The sequence below is a fragment of the Symphalangus syndactylus genome, chromosome 2 (assembly GCF_028878055.3).
Source record: "Symphalangus syndactylus isolate Jambi chromosome 2, NHGRI_mSymSyn1-v2.1_pri, whole genome shotgun sequence".
Classification (NCBI taxonomy): Eukaryota; Metazoa; Chordata; class Mammalia; order Primates; family Hylobatidae; genus Symphalangus; species Symphalangus syndactylus.
Window position 1 is genome coordinate 130,483,123 of NC_072424.2, and position 17,772 is coordinate 130,500,894.

Below are 17,772 nucleotides of genomic sequence, written 5' to 3' on the forward strand. Positions count from 1 at the left end.
AGCTGAAACTGATGGTTTTATGAGTCAGAAATGAGAACATTAGTGTTCCAGACTTGGAAGTACAGGGAAGTAACTACAGATACAGGATATTAGAATGATGATTAAGAAGAATGGTGATTTTAAAAGCTTATCAAATAGCTGCAGCTCCTGCTTCCTTGGCAGGGAGAGTTTCTTTCCTGAGGGACAGGCGCCAGCAGCCCTGGAGAGGCAGGGCCCAGTTTGCCTCAAGTCTCCTTCCCAAGGCTACTCTACACCTCCTCACAAAGACCCCATGAGGATTTGGTCTGGCTTTTGGCAGCACATTGACCTTTTCTCTGGAATTGTGTCAGCAATGGATCCAGCTTCTTTTCCTGGAGGGACTCGAGGAGCATCAAGGGCCTGAATGAACTTCTAATGTATTTGTGTTTCAGCAGCAGTCTTCAAAAATCAATTCTTCACCAATTGGACAGACCTGCTTGGGGCTAGAGTGCCCTTCCTCCAAGCTCCCACATTGATTATTTTAAGAATTCTTCCAACTCAAATGAAAAATACCAAAAATTTTAAAACATTCAGGCCTTCTGAAGCTATCTAATCCTAAAATTAAATATTGGGTGTGGGAATGTGAGTACACTAGGAAGGGTCCAGGAAGGACTCTGAAGGCTCTTTCCAAAGGTGAATTGAGGAGAGTTTAATAAAGAGGTAGAAGTGGTGAGGTAGCGAGTTCTCCATGAACGAGCCTCAGCAGGGAGCCATTGGCCCCTCTAGGGCTGCAGGAGAGAGGCCACCCTGCAGAAACTGAATCTTGGGGGAGGAATGTAGCCTCTTCCAAGCCATGGCCTAGTGGAATGAATACCCAGAGCTCTCTTTCTCTCCTCTTTGGTCCTTTCATTTCCAACCAGCACGTCTCTTTTGCTAGCCCAGCCAGAAGCCAGAGGACCAGGGTGTGGACGATGTAGTCCCTAAAGGTCAGCCATCAAGGAAACAGATACAGTGAAGAAGAGCAGAGAGAGTTCCCAGCAGAGGTGGGAGCTGCGGGGAGAGCCTGTGGCGTCAGATCTCTCCCAAGAGTAAGCCGAAACTCAGGGCTCCTGGGAGGCCCTCTAGGGCTGAGGCAAACTGAAAGAAACAGGTTTAGCTTTAGGGCCAAGGAATGGGTTGGAGAAGCCTAAGGTGAGGAACCAGGTGGCAAAGCTGGAGACCAGCTGGAACAACCGAAGAACAAAGAGAGGGAGGGAGACATGTGGCCTCCAGGGTCAGGGTAGTCCTCCATCCTGCCCCCCGTGCTCCATTCTAGGACAGATCTCAAAGTTACCAAGCTTTGGTCCCAGGGCCTCTTTGAAACTGGTTTTAACACTAAGTAGGATATAGGGTCCCTGGCAGGCTCTTCCCAGGCAAACCACGACTACACACAATTCAAGGCCATTGTAAAGTAACGGTGAGTATATATTTTCACAGGCCACAGAGTATAATGAACACAAAAATTTGTTTTTAAAAATGTTTACCTCTGCCAGGTGCAGTGGCTCACACCTGTAATCTTGGCGACATGGGAGGCTGAGGCAGGAGGATCGCTTGAGCTCAGGAGTTGCAGGCTGCCTTGAGGTACAGTTGTGCCACTGCACTCCAGCCTGGGTTACAGAGAGAGACTCCAAGTCTAGGGGGAAAAAAAAGTTTCACTTGATCATTTCTAGGTAAAGGCAATACTTTTCAGATTTAAAATTCTATCATTTCAGATTTTCTGTCATTTCAAATTTTGTCTTTCCAGATTTGAAAAGAGGATTTGTCTCCTCTTTTCCCTCAGAGTAGCATCTAAGCTTCTGAGGGAGGATAGAGCAATGTGAAATCTGGGAGGCTTCCTCTGGGCACTTTGGAGATGATCTAGGGCTGGCTGTCATCGATTGAAATATGCAGTGACATCTGGTCCTTGGGTGTGGACACCCACACTGGCTCTTGGTAGGTTGTTTAAAACCTGTCCGTTGCTAGGCCCTTTCCACTCTTTGTTCCCTGGATGGTATTTTGGGTTTTCCTAAGCAGAGTATGCAACTATCATCCAGGTTTGTCTCCCATACCATTATGCAGAATGTTTCCCCATGATTTGCTTTGTCTTATGTCAACCAGATGTGAAATGAAGCCAAGTTAGCCTCTATTGTTCAGTCCCTACACTTGATAACACAAGGTTCTGTCATCTACCACTTCCACTCTACCATAAACTCACACCAGCTTCCCCATCTCAGAGGCTCTTCCCTGGCCTATGGAGAATAGATGTAGTGGTAGAGAGGCCATGAGAACTCACTCAGAAAATACTCTTGCCAAATCTTCATTCTAACATCTAGACTGCAGCTTTCATAAGGTTAAAAGCCAGAAATTAGACATGGTTGTTTTTCATTTGATCCATATAGTAAACACAGAGGGTGATTGAGTTGAAGGCTGGTTACATGGAATGTGTACAGTCATCCCCCAACACCCTGGCAGATGCCTGAAACCACTGACAGCACCTAACCCTATATAAACCATGTATTTTCTATCTGTCAACAAATTGGCTAAGTGACTACCTGGGAGGTAGCATAGACAGCACAGATATGCTGGACAAAGGGATGATTCACATCCCAGGCTGGACTGGGCAAGATGGCAGAAGCTTTCATCATGCTATTTGGAATGGCACACAATTTAAAGCAAATACATGGTTTATTTCTGGAATTTTCCATTAATATTTTCAGACTACTGTTGACCACAGGTAACTGAAATCACGGAAAGAGAAACTGTAGATAAGGGAGGACTACTCTATGTGGTGGGGGAACATATACATAAGAGATGACATTGTGAAGTAGATAAAATTGGTTTTAAAATCTTTAATACTCTATTTTTCAACTTCCAAATCTTCGTATTGTGTGTTCCTGTGATTTCTCTATAGCCTTCTTTTAGAAATCTATTTTCAGGAAATCATCTGATACATAGAACCCTAATAAAGTTCAAATGACTTGCAGCACTTGCATTATTCTTTCTACATGTAATTTGATTTGAAGCAAAAAAATTCTGAGACAAAGGAATAATTTTCTCTAAACTTCTCAGCATCAGTAAATGGGACAGATAATGAGGTTTTGGAGTTAAGGGAGAAGTTGTCCTCAGTCACATCATTTAGATCATTACTTGTTTTGCTTTATATTTGCTGATACATTTTTAGATTCCAGGATGAATTCTAACGGGTAACTTTAAAGGGAAAATTTACATTTATTGTAATATTATTTTCATCAAATCACTAATATGACAAGAATACAAAATCCTGAAAATAAATTCAAATTTTCTAAGTTAAAAGAATTGAAAGTGTTTATATATACTCTAATATATATGCTTTAAATATATACACTTTTAATATGCTATACAAATATACATATGTATATACATCTTATGCAAATGTATACTTTTAGTAAAAGTATACATGTATATTAAATGTATGTATATATTCTGTGTTATACATATATACATGTATAATGTATAGAATATATGTATTTATGTATATATACATATATACAGTACGTAATACATTATACATTAGGTATATAAAATATATATACACAAATATATATTTCCTAATACAAGTTACTGAAAGATATTGAATTTAAGAATATTAAAGCAAACATGTCATCTTAAATATCTGCCAAACAGGAGAATCTAGGGGATTGAAAAACTTTTTTTGTGAAAGACCAAATAGTGATTATTTTAACCTTTGAGAGCTGTGCAGTTTGTTGGAACTATCCAACCTTGCCGTTGTAGCACAAAAGCAGCTATAGAGAATACATATATGATGAAATGTATTTATGTTCCAATAAAACTTTATTTATGGACACTGATGTTTAAATTATATATAAGTTTTGGCCAGGGAGGTGGCTCACACCTGTAATCACAGCACTTTGGGAGTCTGAGGCAGGCGGATCACTTGAGCTTAGGAGTTCCAGACCAAAGCCTGACCAACATGGTGCGCACCAGTGGTCCCAGCTACTCTAGGGGCTGAGGCACGAGAATCGCTTGAATCCGGGAGGCAGAGGTTGCAGTGCACCAAGATTGCACCACTGTACTCCAGCCTGGATGACAGAGTGCATGAGACTCCGTCTCAAAATAAAATAAAATAAAATAATAACATATAATTGTCATGTGTCACAAAAAGCTCATTTAATTTTTTTAACCATTTAAAAACATAAACACCATTCTTAGCTTGTTTAAGCTAAGAAACAAAACAAAAACGAATGAATGAAGAAACAAACAAACAAAACCCAGAGGGGTCAGTCTATTTAGCTCACAGCCTGTAGTTTCCAGACCTCTGATCTAGACTTACCCACTCAGGATTACCATGGTAGACATTGGCTAGGTCTCAGGACTGGAGGTGAAATAGGGTGAATTAGGCAGGTAAAACCATCATACAAAGAGGCAGAAGAGCACAAGCTTAGACATTTAATCCATAATAAGAATATGGACCCTCTATTAGTATTTTGCACTAAAGAAAAAAAGGCAAATTTGGATTTCTGCTAATATCCTGAGGTTGAAAATCCCTTCCATCTAATTTCCTTGCATCCAGTATGTTTGAATTTAGAATGCCGGTTTTATCTCCCTGCTCTTGGTTCTGTTGGTGAAAAAAGGGGAGAGGAGATGCCAATATTTTTATGAGCTGTTAATTTCCATATCTGACCTGCTAGCATCAAAATGGTGATAGCAACAATTACAGAATATTACCAGTTCTAAATTGAAAGAATGCTGACTCAAAATCAAACAGTCTATCTTCCAATCTCGTATTTGTTATTAACCACCTGAGTGGCAAAAATTACTGAAACTTTCTGGGGATCAGTTTACTTATTTGTAAAAGAAGGATCTTGAAGATTTTTCTGCCCATGTGAATGAATTATGGTTCCCCTTATTACAAACATCACTTTACTGAGAAGGCCTAAGGCAAAAATAAACTTTGCCAGAAGTGTAGGCAAATTATGGAAGAATATGTCAAAGTACAGAAAAGACAGATTTAAACAGTAAATTCACGTTTGTATTTTTGTACTTATTTACTAAGTTTTATGGTAACCGAGAATTCAGGATAAATTCAACTGCAGTACTTTTTCTTATGTTTATTTTTTCTGGAAGCATCCGAAAGTTAAGCCGGCTAAAGGACCTCTGGTTTACAATTCATTTTCTTGAAAGAAAAGAAGAAATAAACACAATTTTATAAAATCTGTGAATTAAAACTTTGAACCTGCAGATGGTGCTATGATTCCATTTTCAAATTGTTTTGCTTTCTAGTTTAAATGCATAAGAGAAAATGCAGTTGTTTGATTGAGTTTACTTTTATTCAGAGGTAATAAAATTGAATTATTTCTTTTTATTTTAGTTTATTATTATTATAATAGAAGCAATTGTCTTTTGTATTGGGAAAAGCTACTGTAGTTACTCTTTGTAAATCCTAAGTGCTTGCCTAAGCCAAATAATAATCAGCTTTACATCTTTTATGTTTAAAATTTTTCTTCTTATTATTCAGCAGTAATTTGTCTGTGACCCTCAATTAAGTTGCTTTGCTGTTTCTGCTCTTAAATAAAATTGGTTCACTGAGAATTGGGTGATGAAGAGCTAAGGATAAAAAAAATTCCATATGAGAGACATTTCAACCTCTAGTTTGTAATAATCAGGTAAAAAAGATTTCCTGGAATTAAGCCACAGGAACTCTGGCTTAAGTCAGAGCTGTCAACTGGGAAACAAATTTCCAGACATTTTGAAACTTAATTCATTTAATTTTTCTGGTAACTGGATTAGAAAATATGATTAAGCATACCAGGATATTCTTTTACTGGATCAGTCTGACTTTGAACGAAGCAAATAGATACTAAAATCTTAAAGTAGAAGAAAGAGGACTATAAAGCCATTCTTTCTTATGAAACTTAGAAACAAAATGTAAAAATAATACACATGGCAGAAAGTCTTTAAAATGAAAGGAAAAATGGCATTTTCCTCTGTTGTTTAGGAAATTTTTCATGTGGCTGCATTTTTACCTTAAACTCTGATTGAATGTGTGCTAGGCTACCTTTAGTTACAAATCCACAAATAGAAGTGAAGTATTTATCAAAGTACTATATAAATGCTTTTCAACTAACTATTTGAAGCCACCTATCAAGTGATTGAATCAGAAATGTTCAAAACTGGTTTGAGTATGTGTGTGTGTTGGGGGTGAGGGTAGAAAACTAATTCTACATTATGCAAAGACTTATAAAAGCGATGATGAAAATCTTTAAAAAGAAAAGATAATTAAATTCCTTGAGGTATATAGTCTGACAACAATTTATTTTTTGGATTATTTGACACAGTGTATGTAACAGTGCATTGGGAATTGTGCCATTTTATACAAATATGAAATAGCACTACTTCTACTGCTTTGTACAACAGCGTGCATATCTTACTATCTTAGAGACTTTCTGAAACACTTATCTTGGAATTAGTTTCAACAAAAAGGAAACAATAATAGAAAGGTGAAAATTATCTCTAGAGCTTTTAAAGTTAGGATAGATTTCAAGAAAGATTAAATCTGGATCTATATGAATAGCCTAAAAATTAAAAATATTAAGAGAATTGATACTTTGTAATAAAATATAATTATACATTTATAAGCATAATGAACATAAGTGTTTGTTGCTTTCTGCATTTGTTTCTACACATGAAGTCTTTATTTTCTGAAGGAATCCCAGTGGCCCTTGCTATAACACTACAATCATTTCCTTATTTCACTACAATTAATTAAAGGTTAAAACATTTCACATTGAGCTTGCTACTTTGTTTGTTTAAAGAAAAGTAAATTTCCTCCTATCTTACATTTTGAAGTTACTCACTATAAACTTATATAAATTAGACATAATGACAATTAAGTAAGAACTTCAAGCCCTATTCATCCCATGGCCGTCATACTGTGACGTCTTTCAGAGCGCTTTGTGATTGCTCAGTCCTAAGTATAAGCCCTATAAAATGATGGGCTTTGAAATGCTGGTCAGGGTAGAGTGAGAAGCACCAGCAGGCAGTAACAGCCAACCCTTAGCCATTGCTAAGGGCAGAGAACTGGTGGAGCCTTTCTCTTACTCCCAGGACTTCAGCACCTAAGACAGCTCCAAAACAAACCAGAACAGTCAGCTCCGGGGGAGCACGACTGGGAGAGGTAAGTGAAAACTTTACCTTTCCTCTTCTTTTTCCCTCCTGCCTCTGGAACTTTTCTCACAAAATACTGAATTTTTCTCTCTATTGAAAAGAATTTGATAGTGCTTTGCTTTTGCAACAGCAAGAAGACAAGTTTCTCAAGTCACCTGGTAAGGACAGAAATACTTCAATTTCTCTCATATAGATAGATTTTCTGAATTCTTTTGTTTGTAAGATGCTTTACCCTGCTTGCTCTTTTACTGAATACTGATTTTTACAAATAATTCATTCAAGTAAAGTTTGCTTGTATGTAGATTTTTGACTGAAAAGTTCGGTGGGAACATTTGCTTTTGAAATTTTCAACTTTAACCTTAAAGTGCTATTTTTTTTCCTATTTCATATGTTGGTTAAGTGAATCTAAGATGCATTTATTTTTTCCTTAAGTTTAAATTCCGTAATTTTTATAGGCAGCAAGAGAAACAGACCTTGAACTCCTAGGTTTTTAATCTAGAAACTAGAAATGAAATGTGTAAGTTGATTAAATGCAAGAAATGCAAGCTTTGCTTTTAATATATATTTTCCTCTTATGGAAAAATTTATTTCAATGACAACATATGATTCAGTAATATTTTGAGTATTAATATTCACTACTGAGTTAAGATGTACAAATCCAAGTGTAAGGAAATAAGTTTCCAGTAATATCTACAATTGAAAGAGGAAAAAGTAATGTATATACAAAATCTTTTTAAAAATTATATGCATATATACACATTACATTTATACATTTGCACACACATGAGCAGAATAATTATTAAATAGATGATACCCCAGTCATATTAATCAGATACTGAAATTTTAAAGCAGAAGAAAATCAATGTCTTGAAGCTGTTTCCTTCATAGAAAAATACACTAAGCTTGAGTGGTACATCCCTGTTATGAAAAAACTGTCCCCAGGGTTATTTCCAGCACTATAGAAGTATGGCATTCAATAGATACTGGGGCCAACCATGTGCCCAGACAGCAGGTGAAAAGGATTCTAATTTTTATTCAAGCACCTGTCACTGAGAGAAATACTGATTTTTGAATGTATCATCTTGCAATTCTTTCTACAAGATGAAAATTACTCTTTATAAACTCTGCAAGAGCCATTGAAAATTACTGCTAGACAATCAGAATTACCTTGCTGGTGACATCTTTGGTTGGAAGAGCTGAGGTGATTCTCTCTCTTTAGAGGCACAGAAATGGACACCAGAAATAAGGCCCAGCTCCTTGTGCTCCTGACCCTTCTCAGTGTGCTCTTCTCGCAGACATCAGCATGGCCTCTTTACAGGGCACCTTCTGCTCTCAGGTAAGTTCCCTTTCAATTCAAACATCTGAACATTCCTTCTTCATCTAAATGGGAACTTCCTATACATTTTGTTGGACAACTAAATAGTATAAATTATGTATTATGTATTTAAATTTTTCCTTGATGTGTTGAGTGAGAGGTGTTTGTCAATGTCAGGTCATTCTGAGTCCTGGAATTCTCTTTCAGGGCATGAGAGATGCTGTCAGTTATTAGTTTTATGGGCTGAGTGGATCACATTCCCAAATATGGTGAAAGGAGGCTTTGATTTTCTTTTTGTTCAAAGCCAGCTTTAGATGAATAATAAGCTTTTATCCATTGTTATCTCAAGTCAGTTCAATTTCTGGTGGAAAAAAAGAGCTGTTTAGTTGCCTACCACATTTTAGTTTATTTTCAAGATTAATCAGTAAATAATCATAAGACTAGTAGTTGATTAGTGAAACATGAACAAAATCATGTTGCACAGAAATCTATCTAGGCAGAGTCAATTTGCCAATATTAAATATGGGGTGATTGATCTATTGAGATACACTCCCCCGATGGGTAAATTTTTATATACTTTGTTTGGACCATAAATCCTTAGTTTTATTGTTCTATATGTTATGTATTTCAAGTCTATAAAGTATAACAGAACTCTTATTTAAAACTTTATTAATATATGCTAAAGAAGTAAACAGTAAATGAAAACTATATTAGCTTGAATTTTCCTTTCAGTTTACGGGCACCACTATATCTCCAAAGGAAAAATAATAATTGGGTTGGTTTTCTTCTTTGCTTATTTGCTCATTCTTGATTTTTTGCTTAAGGTAGACTTATGGTCAATAGAGAGAATAACCTCTTAGCTATTAGAGTTCTCTGTGAAATCTGTTTAAATACAGCTCCTGCATTGCTTTGATAACTAAATACAATGGTTCTATCTGAATAGTTCTACCACAGCAGATGAACAATCATAAGAATGTGGACATTTGTGTTGATTGCTAAGCTTCAGACCCACAGAGGACTAGTTGCTAGTGACTCCCAACTCCCAAATCACCGAAAGATACACAAGTGTCCAGGAGCTGACACGCTCCTTGGAGGTTTGCCCTAACAGTGAAAATCTGCACATACAATATTATAAGAGTTGCCAGTGATTGAAATATGCATGCACCCACAAATATAGTCATATTCCATATATGCATTTGACTACTCTTAGTCTTTCAGTGTAACATTGTACATCCCTTATTAAAGTTGTGTTAATACATAAGATTAGAAACAAGAGGCCCCATAAAATTTATTGAATTCAAATTCATCTTCATAGATGAGCTATTCATCTATGGAGACATTCTTTGAACTTTGTTAATACAGAGAAATATATAATGCCAAGGTAAATATTTGAAGCAAAGCTTGGGGGTCGAGAGAGAGAGAGAAGCAGTTAATACTCCACTCTTCAGAGATGTTTGGAACAGGTAATACTGAACATCACCAAATCCATAAATTGTTATCAGTTCTCATTCAATATTAGTTTTTTCCAAGTTTCTATTTTGCATAAAATCTTTCCACATATGAAATTTGACTTTGCAAAGTGAATATATTCTTGGCATAGTAAATTACACCAAAGAAGTATAGTTTGCTTAATGCTCTGATAAGATTGAAGTAAGTAGCTCTTACCTTTTGTATATTCAGCTTATAAAAGTCATATGACATCTACTTTATAGGATAATAGGAATTTCCTATTTATACTCTCATTAACTGTATGAGCCATTAAGTCAAATTATGCTATTCTCATATTGTGACTGGGTAATACTTCCCAAGAGTTTAAGTATCTTATTTTAAATGGTTGTGGATCCATACACACTGTCTTCTGAAAAACGAATGTATTATTCTCGTGTAACTTTCCCCATCAGGTTGGGTGACAGAATACCCTTTGAGGGAGCAAATGAACCTGATCAAGTTTCATTAAAAGAAGACATTGACATCTTGCAAAATGCATTAGCTGAAAATGACACACCCTATTATGATGTATCCAGGTGAGTTTATTTTTATAAAACTATCCAGTGAGTTTTATTTTAGAAAATGTATTTAAGAATTATAAACGTGCTAATTTTATCTCACCATGAAGCTATTCCGATAGCAAAACACTAGAGGTTTCTATGTGTCATGGCTTCATTCATCCTGATTTACTGCAGCTCTTACAGCTGTACATGATTTTCATACTGAAAGCTTGTAACAAGCCAGGATGAACACATCATTCACTTCCATTCTGTTGCACATAATTCCAACATCACAGATTGTACCAATTCTGATAAAACTACAGCATTTAGCATTCCAATGATGGAAGAGTTGCCAAGGAGTTTTGTCTCTGTATAAAGAAAAGGTATCTGATAGAGCTGTTCATTCATAGAGCTGTTTGTCTAGAGCATCATTTCAAGTACAGACCAAGTAGCTCTATAGTACTTGGTACAAACAAAGTATAAAAGGTGCTTCATTTGAAAGAGAAAAGGTGGGATGATAGGCCTTAATGCCTTCTCTATCTTAAGAGATTTTTGTTTCCAAATACTTTGGAAAAAGAAAAAAAAAAGGTGTACTGGGGTTTATGAACTTTCCAAAATCAGAATATTTTCCCACTGTGTATGTCTTTATTCAGTGGGGCAGACACAAAGCACCATGTACAAATAACAGCTAATTTAAGTAGATCATATTTTTACACCAATATTTCTTAGAAAAAAATAGTTATAAAGATTCAACCATGGAGGAATATTGAAATGTGCTTCTAGAAATGCCTGTTTCTTTAATTTTTCAGTGTCTTGGGCTAGAAATATAGGGTATATCTTGATATAAGTGACTAGAAGATCTCTTTTGTTAGGGTGTTAACAAATCTCCTTTTGAACTTTAGTTTTAATGAGAAGCTTTCATAATAAACCCATAATTTTTATTGTTATTTAATGAGCCATAATATTCTAGAAAGCCATTTACAAAATAATAGCTCTTTTTTTCTTCCTTGTTTTAGAAATGTCAGGCATGCTGATGGAGTTTTCACCAGTGACTTCAGTAAACTCTTGGGTCAACTTTCTGCCAAAAAGTACCTTGAGTCTCTTATGGGAAAACGTGTTAGGTAAAGAGAATTTATTATTTTTATAAAATGTGTTATCATTATTCAATCTGAATATTGTATTTTCACTCGTAACAAGTTATTTACTCTGTTTGAAATTGAAAACTCATTGATAATGTTTAATCTAGTTAAATGAAATAACTTGTATTCTTCAGTAACATCTATCAAGCCCATGGACTAAGACTTTTTCATAATATCATACTCATTGACTCCAGATGCACATTTTTCTCAAGTAGCAACCATTTACCAATCTGCAATCAAATTGAACAAGACTCAGTAAAACCATCAAGAAGAGATAGTATAGACTGAGGTAAATTTTAAGGTCAACCATAGAACATTCTTTGTACTTCCTGCTCAAACTAAGTGGAGAATTCCAAATGGCCAACAGTCAAATATTTAGATGACGTTGCTCAGGGTAGCATAGCTTCTAAAGAAGTAATTATGTTTTTTTAAAAAATTTTTTCTCCCAATGGCAGAGCACAACTTCAGGTATTCCCAAATTTTTATTTTTGGATGAATTATTTGCTCAGCTGTACACAATGTGTCATAAAACAGTCCCAGGTCATGCCAAAATATGGCAGATGATTCCTTGCTTTCCTTCATCCTTAGGTTTAGCTGTATTTTTCTTTTAGTCTTTTTATGATAGAAAATTAGTTGGGTGGGAATTCCTTTTTACGTGGTTCTAAGAAACCTGGAACATGTGTGTATTTATCATTTCTTGTGAAAACTCTTTGATTTCCTTTTCCTCACATTCCTTAGCAGTAACATCTCAGAAGACCCTGTACCAGTCAAACGTCACTCAGATGCAGTCTTCACAGACAACTATACCCGCCTTAGAAAACAAATGGCTGTAAAGAAATATTTGAACTCAATTCTGAATGGAAAGAGGAGGTAAAGAAAAAGAGAACTTGCTAAAATGAGAAATCATGACTGACTTTCAAAATAGAAGCTGCACATGGAGACCTCTCCATCTCACTATCTAGCTATACTACGTGAAGCAGTGATTGTCAACCTTGGCTGACATTAGACTACCCTGCAGAACTTTAAAAATACAGATGTCTGGGCCTTCTCCCAAACCAATTGCCAGGAAATCGGTGTCATTGGTGGTGTGGCCCTAGGCATTCATTTATTTTAAGAGTTCCCCAGTTGACTTTACTATGCTGCCAGTGTTAAAAATGATGACTATACTGACATCTATTCTGAATCTAAGAGCAAGTTTCATCAAAAGTGATGATTTTTAAAACATGTAAAGCATAGTCAATTGCAATTTGGTAACACATGGAACTCACTTTGTGTGCATATTCAATACTCTCATTTAATCAAATTAAACCATTAGGTATTTTGTATATTTAGATTCTGTAAAATCTATATCTTTCTATGGTGTGTAAATATTGGACACAATACATAAACAGTGTAGTGTTCTGTCTTTTTATTCCAATTGTTTTTGTTTAAATGATGAGCATTAAGGATAATTCTGTTTGGGTGTGATCAGACAAGATGACCCTCTTTGCCCACTAGATGATAATTCTGTAAGAATAATTTTAGAAACTCTAAGATTGATGAATAATTCATAAGTACTGACAAACCTCAAAGATAATTGTTTAGCACCCCCCATACACTTTCAGAGCACAGAGAACAGCACATTCATTATGTCATAATAGTTTCTTTAGAACCTTTCTCATCTGAGAGCCTTAATATGCACAATGTTTTTCTGGTCTGCAGCAGTGAGGGAGAATCTCCTGACTTCCCAGAAGAGTTAGAAAAATGATGAAAAAGCCCTTTGGAGCAAAGGTGATGACAACTTCCCAGTGGTGGGTATATTTGTGCATTCCTTCTGTATTCTTATGGCAGTCTCTGATTATATAAGTAGCTAAGAGTCACTTAGTAAGAAACGTCTTAGGGTTAAATAGTTTCTCATCATGAGACCTCATCCAAGACAGACACTTCTACAACAGTGGACCCCAACCCAGTAAACAGCTTAGAATGATTCATGCAATTTTTTTGATCTTGTAAAAGAGAGCACTCACAATAAGCAAACGGTTTGAGATCTGAATAGTGTTCCTGGTTTACTTGCGGTTATTTCTACTTTTGTATCAAGATAAAAAAACAGAGGAGGCTGACTCACACTGACAAGAAAAGTGGGCTTTCCTTTTGAGGATCAACCCATGCTGCTTTTATTAATTGAAGGTTTAGTCCCACAATTGACTGTTAGCACCTCACTTAATTAACTACAGGGAAATACCACCAAATTAGAGCATGGCCCATTATTATGAAAATATCAAGGCATTCTGGGTCTAACGATATTCCTTGAAACATGGCAAACTTCATATAGCAAAAGTTAAATTTAGCTTGTTTTGCCTATAAGTTTGTTTTACCTGTATGACTCCAATAGCATTCTCTGCAAACATTTTTTCTTGAGCAGAAAAATCATGGATAGACTTTTTTTCTTTGTGAAGTAATAAGCTTGCTATCAAAATTGATTTTATATAAATGTGGGTTCAAGACATATTTCTTTCCTGAGTTCTGTTATATCAATATTTACATTAGCTCATAAAAAATCTATAATACTGGGCAAGTGCTTAAAGAAATTTCATGTTGTCACCACATCAAAGGTTAGCAGATTTTAAAGGGCTATGGAGTAAAATATGTTTGGCTTTGTGGGCCATCTAGTTTCTGTTATAGTGACTTAACTCTGCTATTGTAGCACAAAAGCAGCCACAGTTAGATATAAAACGAACAGGAGTGACTGTGTTCCAATAAAACTTTATTCATAAAACCTGAAGGTGAGCCAGATTCCAATCCCTAACTAGGTTAAGGAGATTAAATTCGCCCATGCTCAAACTAAAGGCAATTCATGGCCTTACCTCAGTTCCTGATGGGGTTATCTAAGGTTTTCAAGAGTCATCAAGAGTGGACATGATGTCTGGGAAGATACCTGCCTAATTGACTGCTTTTGTCCACTAATTACCCTTAGACCTCTAAGAGAAAGCAGAGACAGGAGTGTGGCCCACATCAGCTCTTTATTTTTTATAGACATCTCAGAGAAACAAGTCCCTTTGCTCAAAGAAGAAAGTTAATTACATATAGCTTTTCTAAGAGTGTTTATAAGAAGCCTTCTCCATCAAATTAAGAAACACAGTAGACACTAAAATATAAAGGAGAATTGATTAGTCACACTGTGCTTTGTAAATGGTAAGATCACTTATGAGATTCCATCCTCCATCCTTTTCTTTTTTAAATGGGTGGCTTTGGACAAATTCTTTGAAGAGGAAATCATGTGGGTCATCCATTAGTGAAAATTACAAGTGAATCATTAATAATGGTTAGTTAGACATCTTTTCACATTCCAGTTCCTCTCTGATAATCAGTCCTCTAGAAGCTGCTCTCTTGGTATGTCCCAGGACATGATCCCCTGCCACAGGCGGTTAACAAGGGACAAAGAGAAATAAGTGTTTATCAGATATGTAAACCAGTGAATGAAACTAAGATGCTAGAAATAAAATATATTTTATGCCTAAAGCAACAATTTTTTTCTTTTTCAGAATTCTTGAAGGAAAACGATACGCAACGTAATTAAATTTTGAGTTCTACATAAGTAATTCAAGAAAACAACTTCAATATCCAAACCAAATAAAAATATTGTGTTGTGAATGTTGTGATGTATTCTAGCTAATGTAATAACTGTGATGTTTACATTGTAAATAGTATTTGAGAGTTCTAAATTTTGTCTTTAACTCATAAAAAGCCTGCAATTTCATATGCTGTATATCCTTTCTAACAAAAAAATATATTTAATGATAAGTAAATGCTAGGTTAATTCCAATTATATGAGACTTTTTTGGAAGAGCAGTAATAGAGCAAAATTGATGTGTTTATTTATAGAGTGTACTTAACTATTCAGGAGAGTAGAACAGATAATCAGTGTGTCTAAATTTGAATGTTAAGCAGATGGAATGCTGTGTTAAATAAACCTCAAAATGTCTAAGATAGTAACAATGAAGATAAAAAGACATTCTTCCAAAAAGATTTTCAGAAAATATTATGTGTTTCCATATTTTATAGGCAACCTTTATTTTTAATGGTGTTTTAAAAAATCTCAAATTTGGATTGCTAATCACCAAAGGCTCTCTCCTGATAGTCTTTCAGTAAAGGAGAACAACCCCTGCTTCTGACATTGAAACTTCCCTTTCTGCTTGTGTTAAGTATGTGTAAAATGTGAAGTGAATGAAACACTCAGTTGTTCAATAATAAATATTTTTGCCATAATGACTCAGAATATTGCTTTGGTCATATGAGCTTCCTTCTGTGAAAGTACATTTAGAGACACGACTATTTTTCCAAAATAATTTTAAGAAATCAAATAGAGAAAATAAAGACATTGATTATCATTGCAGATAATCTTTTTGTTTGATTATTTTGTATGATTCAGCAGTAACTCATTTTAGCTCTAAAGTTCTAGGCACTAGATAGCTTTTGTGGTATTTGATTGTGTGCAAGTTCTAAAATAATGGTGGCTTAAATAAAAGAGAAATTTCTTTCTCACATAAGTCAAGAAGTAAGATGTCAGGGTTATTATAATGGTTCTGCTCAGCAAAACCCTCAATAACTTACACCCCTTTCAGCTCATCCCTCATCTCCAATGGTGTGGCACTTTTCCTCACGATCCAAAATTAGAGCTAGCATTCCAGCCATCACATATGCATTCCAGGCAACAGGCTATAGGAAGAGGCACAAAAAAACGGGAGCAAACAGTATATGCCAATTCTCTTTGAACTGATATCTTATACTAATATCCCCTTTACTAGAACATAGTCTTATGGCCACAGTCATTTGCAAGAGAGGCTGGGAAATGTAGTATGTTTTCTTTTCTTGTTCTGGGTGATCACGTACCCAACTTAAAACTAAGACTCTATTAATACAAAACAAGGAAAGAATAAATTTATGCAGCGATTAAAAATAATTCCAGGCTTGGATCTTAAATTCTCACTCAAAAAGCTTAAAGAAATAATAAAGAGAGTGAGAGTCAGACCCTAACCATTAATGAAGAAGCATTATCCCCATAAGGCAAAGTTTTGCTTGGTTTCATTTGCTACAATTAGGACAAATGGCCACATCAGGAGGAACTAGTCTAGAAGTACCAGTAATTGCAAAGTAGTTTTCACAAATTGAAGTAAATTGAGTTTCTTGTATCTCTTGTTCTTATCTGATTCTTCAAATTATTAAATATTTATTAAGTGACATTTTTATGAGAAGCACTGCAGTGAAAACAGACCATTTCTAAGTGTTAAGTGTACATAAGAAGCTTGTGAAGATGAAATAGAGCCATAATTTGAGTGTGAAACTAAAGAGTTTTAATTCTATTTTATTAATACGAGTCTTTTCAATTTATTCCCTATTGCTTCAAGAAATTCATTGAAGAAATATTCACTAAATGACTACAATGTGCTATGTAGCTATCTGAGAGATTGTTCTGGGCTGAGGGAACAGCAAGTGCAAATGAAGAAACAGTCCTGACATAACTGGACAGCACGGAAGCCCATGTGGCTGGAGCAGAGTGAGCTGGACAAGGACTCAGTAGGAGAGGAGGTCAAAGAGGTTACTAAGGACTGGAACTTGTAGGGCCTCACAGGCCACTGTAATTGTTTGTGAAGTGAGATGAGATACTGCAGAGTTTTGGACAGAGGTGTGATATTATCTGAACTGTATTTTAACAGGATCTTTCTGGATACTCTAATGGGAATAGAGTGAAGGAGTGCTAAGGATGGAAGCAGGGGGACAAACTAGGGGGCAAGTGCTATAAATCAAGTGGCAGATGATGGTGCCACCAAGGCAGAAGCACTGGAGGTATTGAGAAGTATATCTGAATATATCTTGAAAGAAGAGTCAGGTTTTCTGAGAATGGATTGAAGACAAGAAGTAGGAGAGGCCAGGCATGGTGGGTCATGCCTGTAATCCCAGCACTTTGGGAGGCTGAGGCGGGAGTATTGCTTGAGGCCAGGAGTTCAAGAAGGAGGAAAGTCCAGAATGATATCCAAGGTGAATCACCTGAGGCAACTTGAAGGATGGGGTTGCTATAGACAGAGAAGACTGGTAGGAGCGAGGTTTCAGGGAAAGGTGAGCTTAGTTTGGATGCACTAAGGTGGATGTGGAGTAGGGAGTTGGAGATGTTATGAAGAGGAGATGCTGAACTGCAGATGGGCAAGTGGGAGAC

General features: G+C 35.9%; 1 protein-coding gene across 5 annotated transcripts; it reads left to right on the forward strand.

Annotated features, from left to right (window-relative positions):
- Positions 1 to 6,977: 6,977 nt before the first annotated feature.
- Positions 6,978 to 15,837, forward strand: VIP (vasoactive intestinal peptide). Of its 5 annotated transcripts, none has more exons than XM_055244063.2 (7): positions 6,978 to 7,150; positions 8,360 to 8,476; positions 10,357 to 10,479; positions 11,460 to 11,564; positions 12,321 to 12,452; positions 13,284 to 13,372; positions 15,104 to 15,837. In XM_055244063.2, the coding sequence occupies exons 2-6, from the start codon at positions 8,370 to 8,372 to the stop codon at positions 13,327 to 13,329; spliced, it is 513 nt and encodes a 170-aa protein (XP_055100038.1). In that variant the 5' UTR covers positions 6,978 to 7,150; positions 8,360 to 8,369; the 3' UTR covers positions 13,330 to 13,372; positions 15,104 to 15,837. The 5 variants fall into 5 exon arrangements, with proteins under 5 accessions (XP_055100038.1, XP_055100046.1, XP_055100052.1 ...); XM_055244071.2 differs by having other exon boundaries at positions 13,287 to 13,372; XM_055244077.2 differs by having other exon boundaries at positions 12,324 to 12,452.
- The last annotated feature ends 1,935 nt before the right edge of the window (positions 15,838 to 17,772 follow it).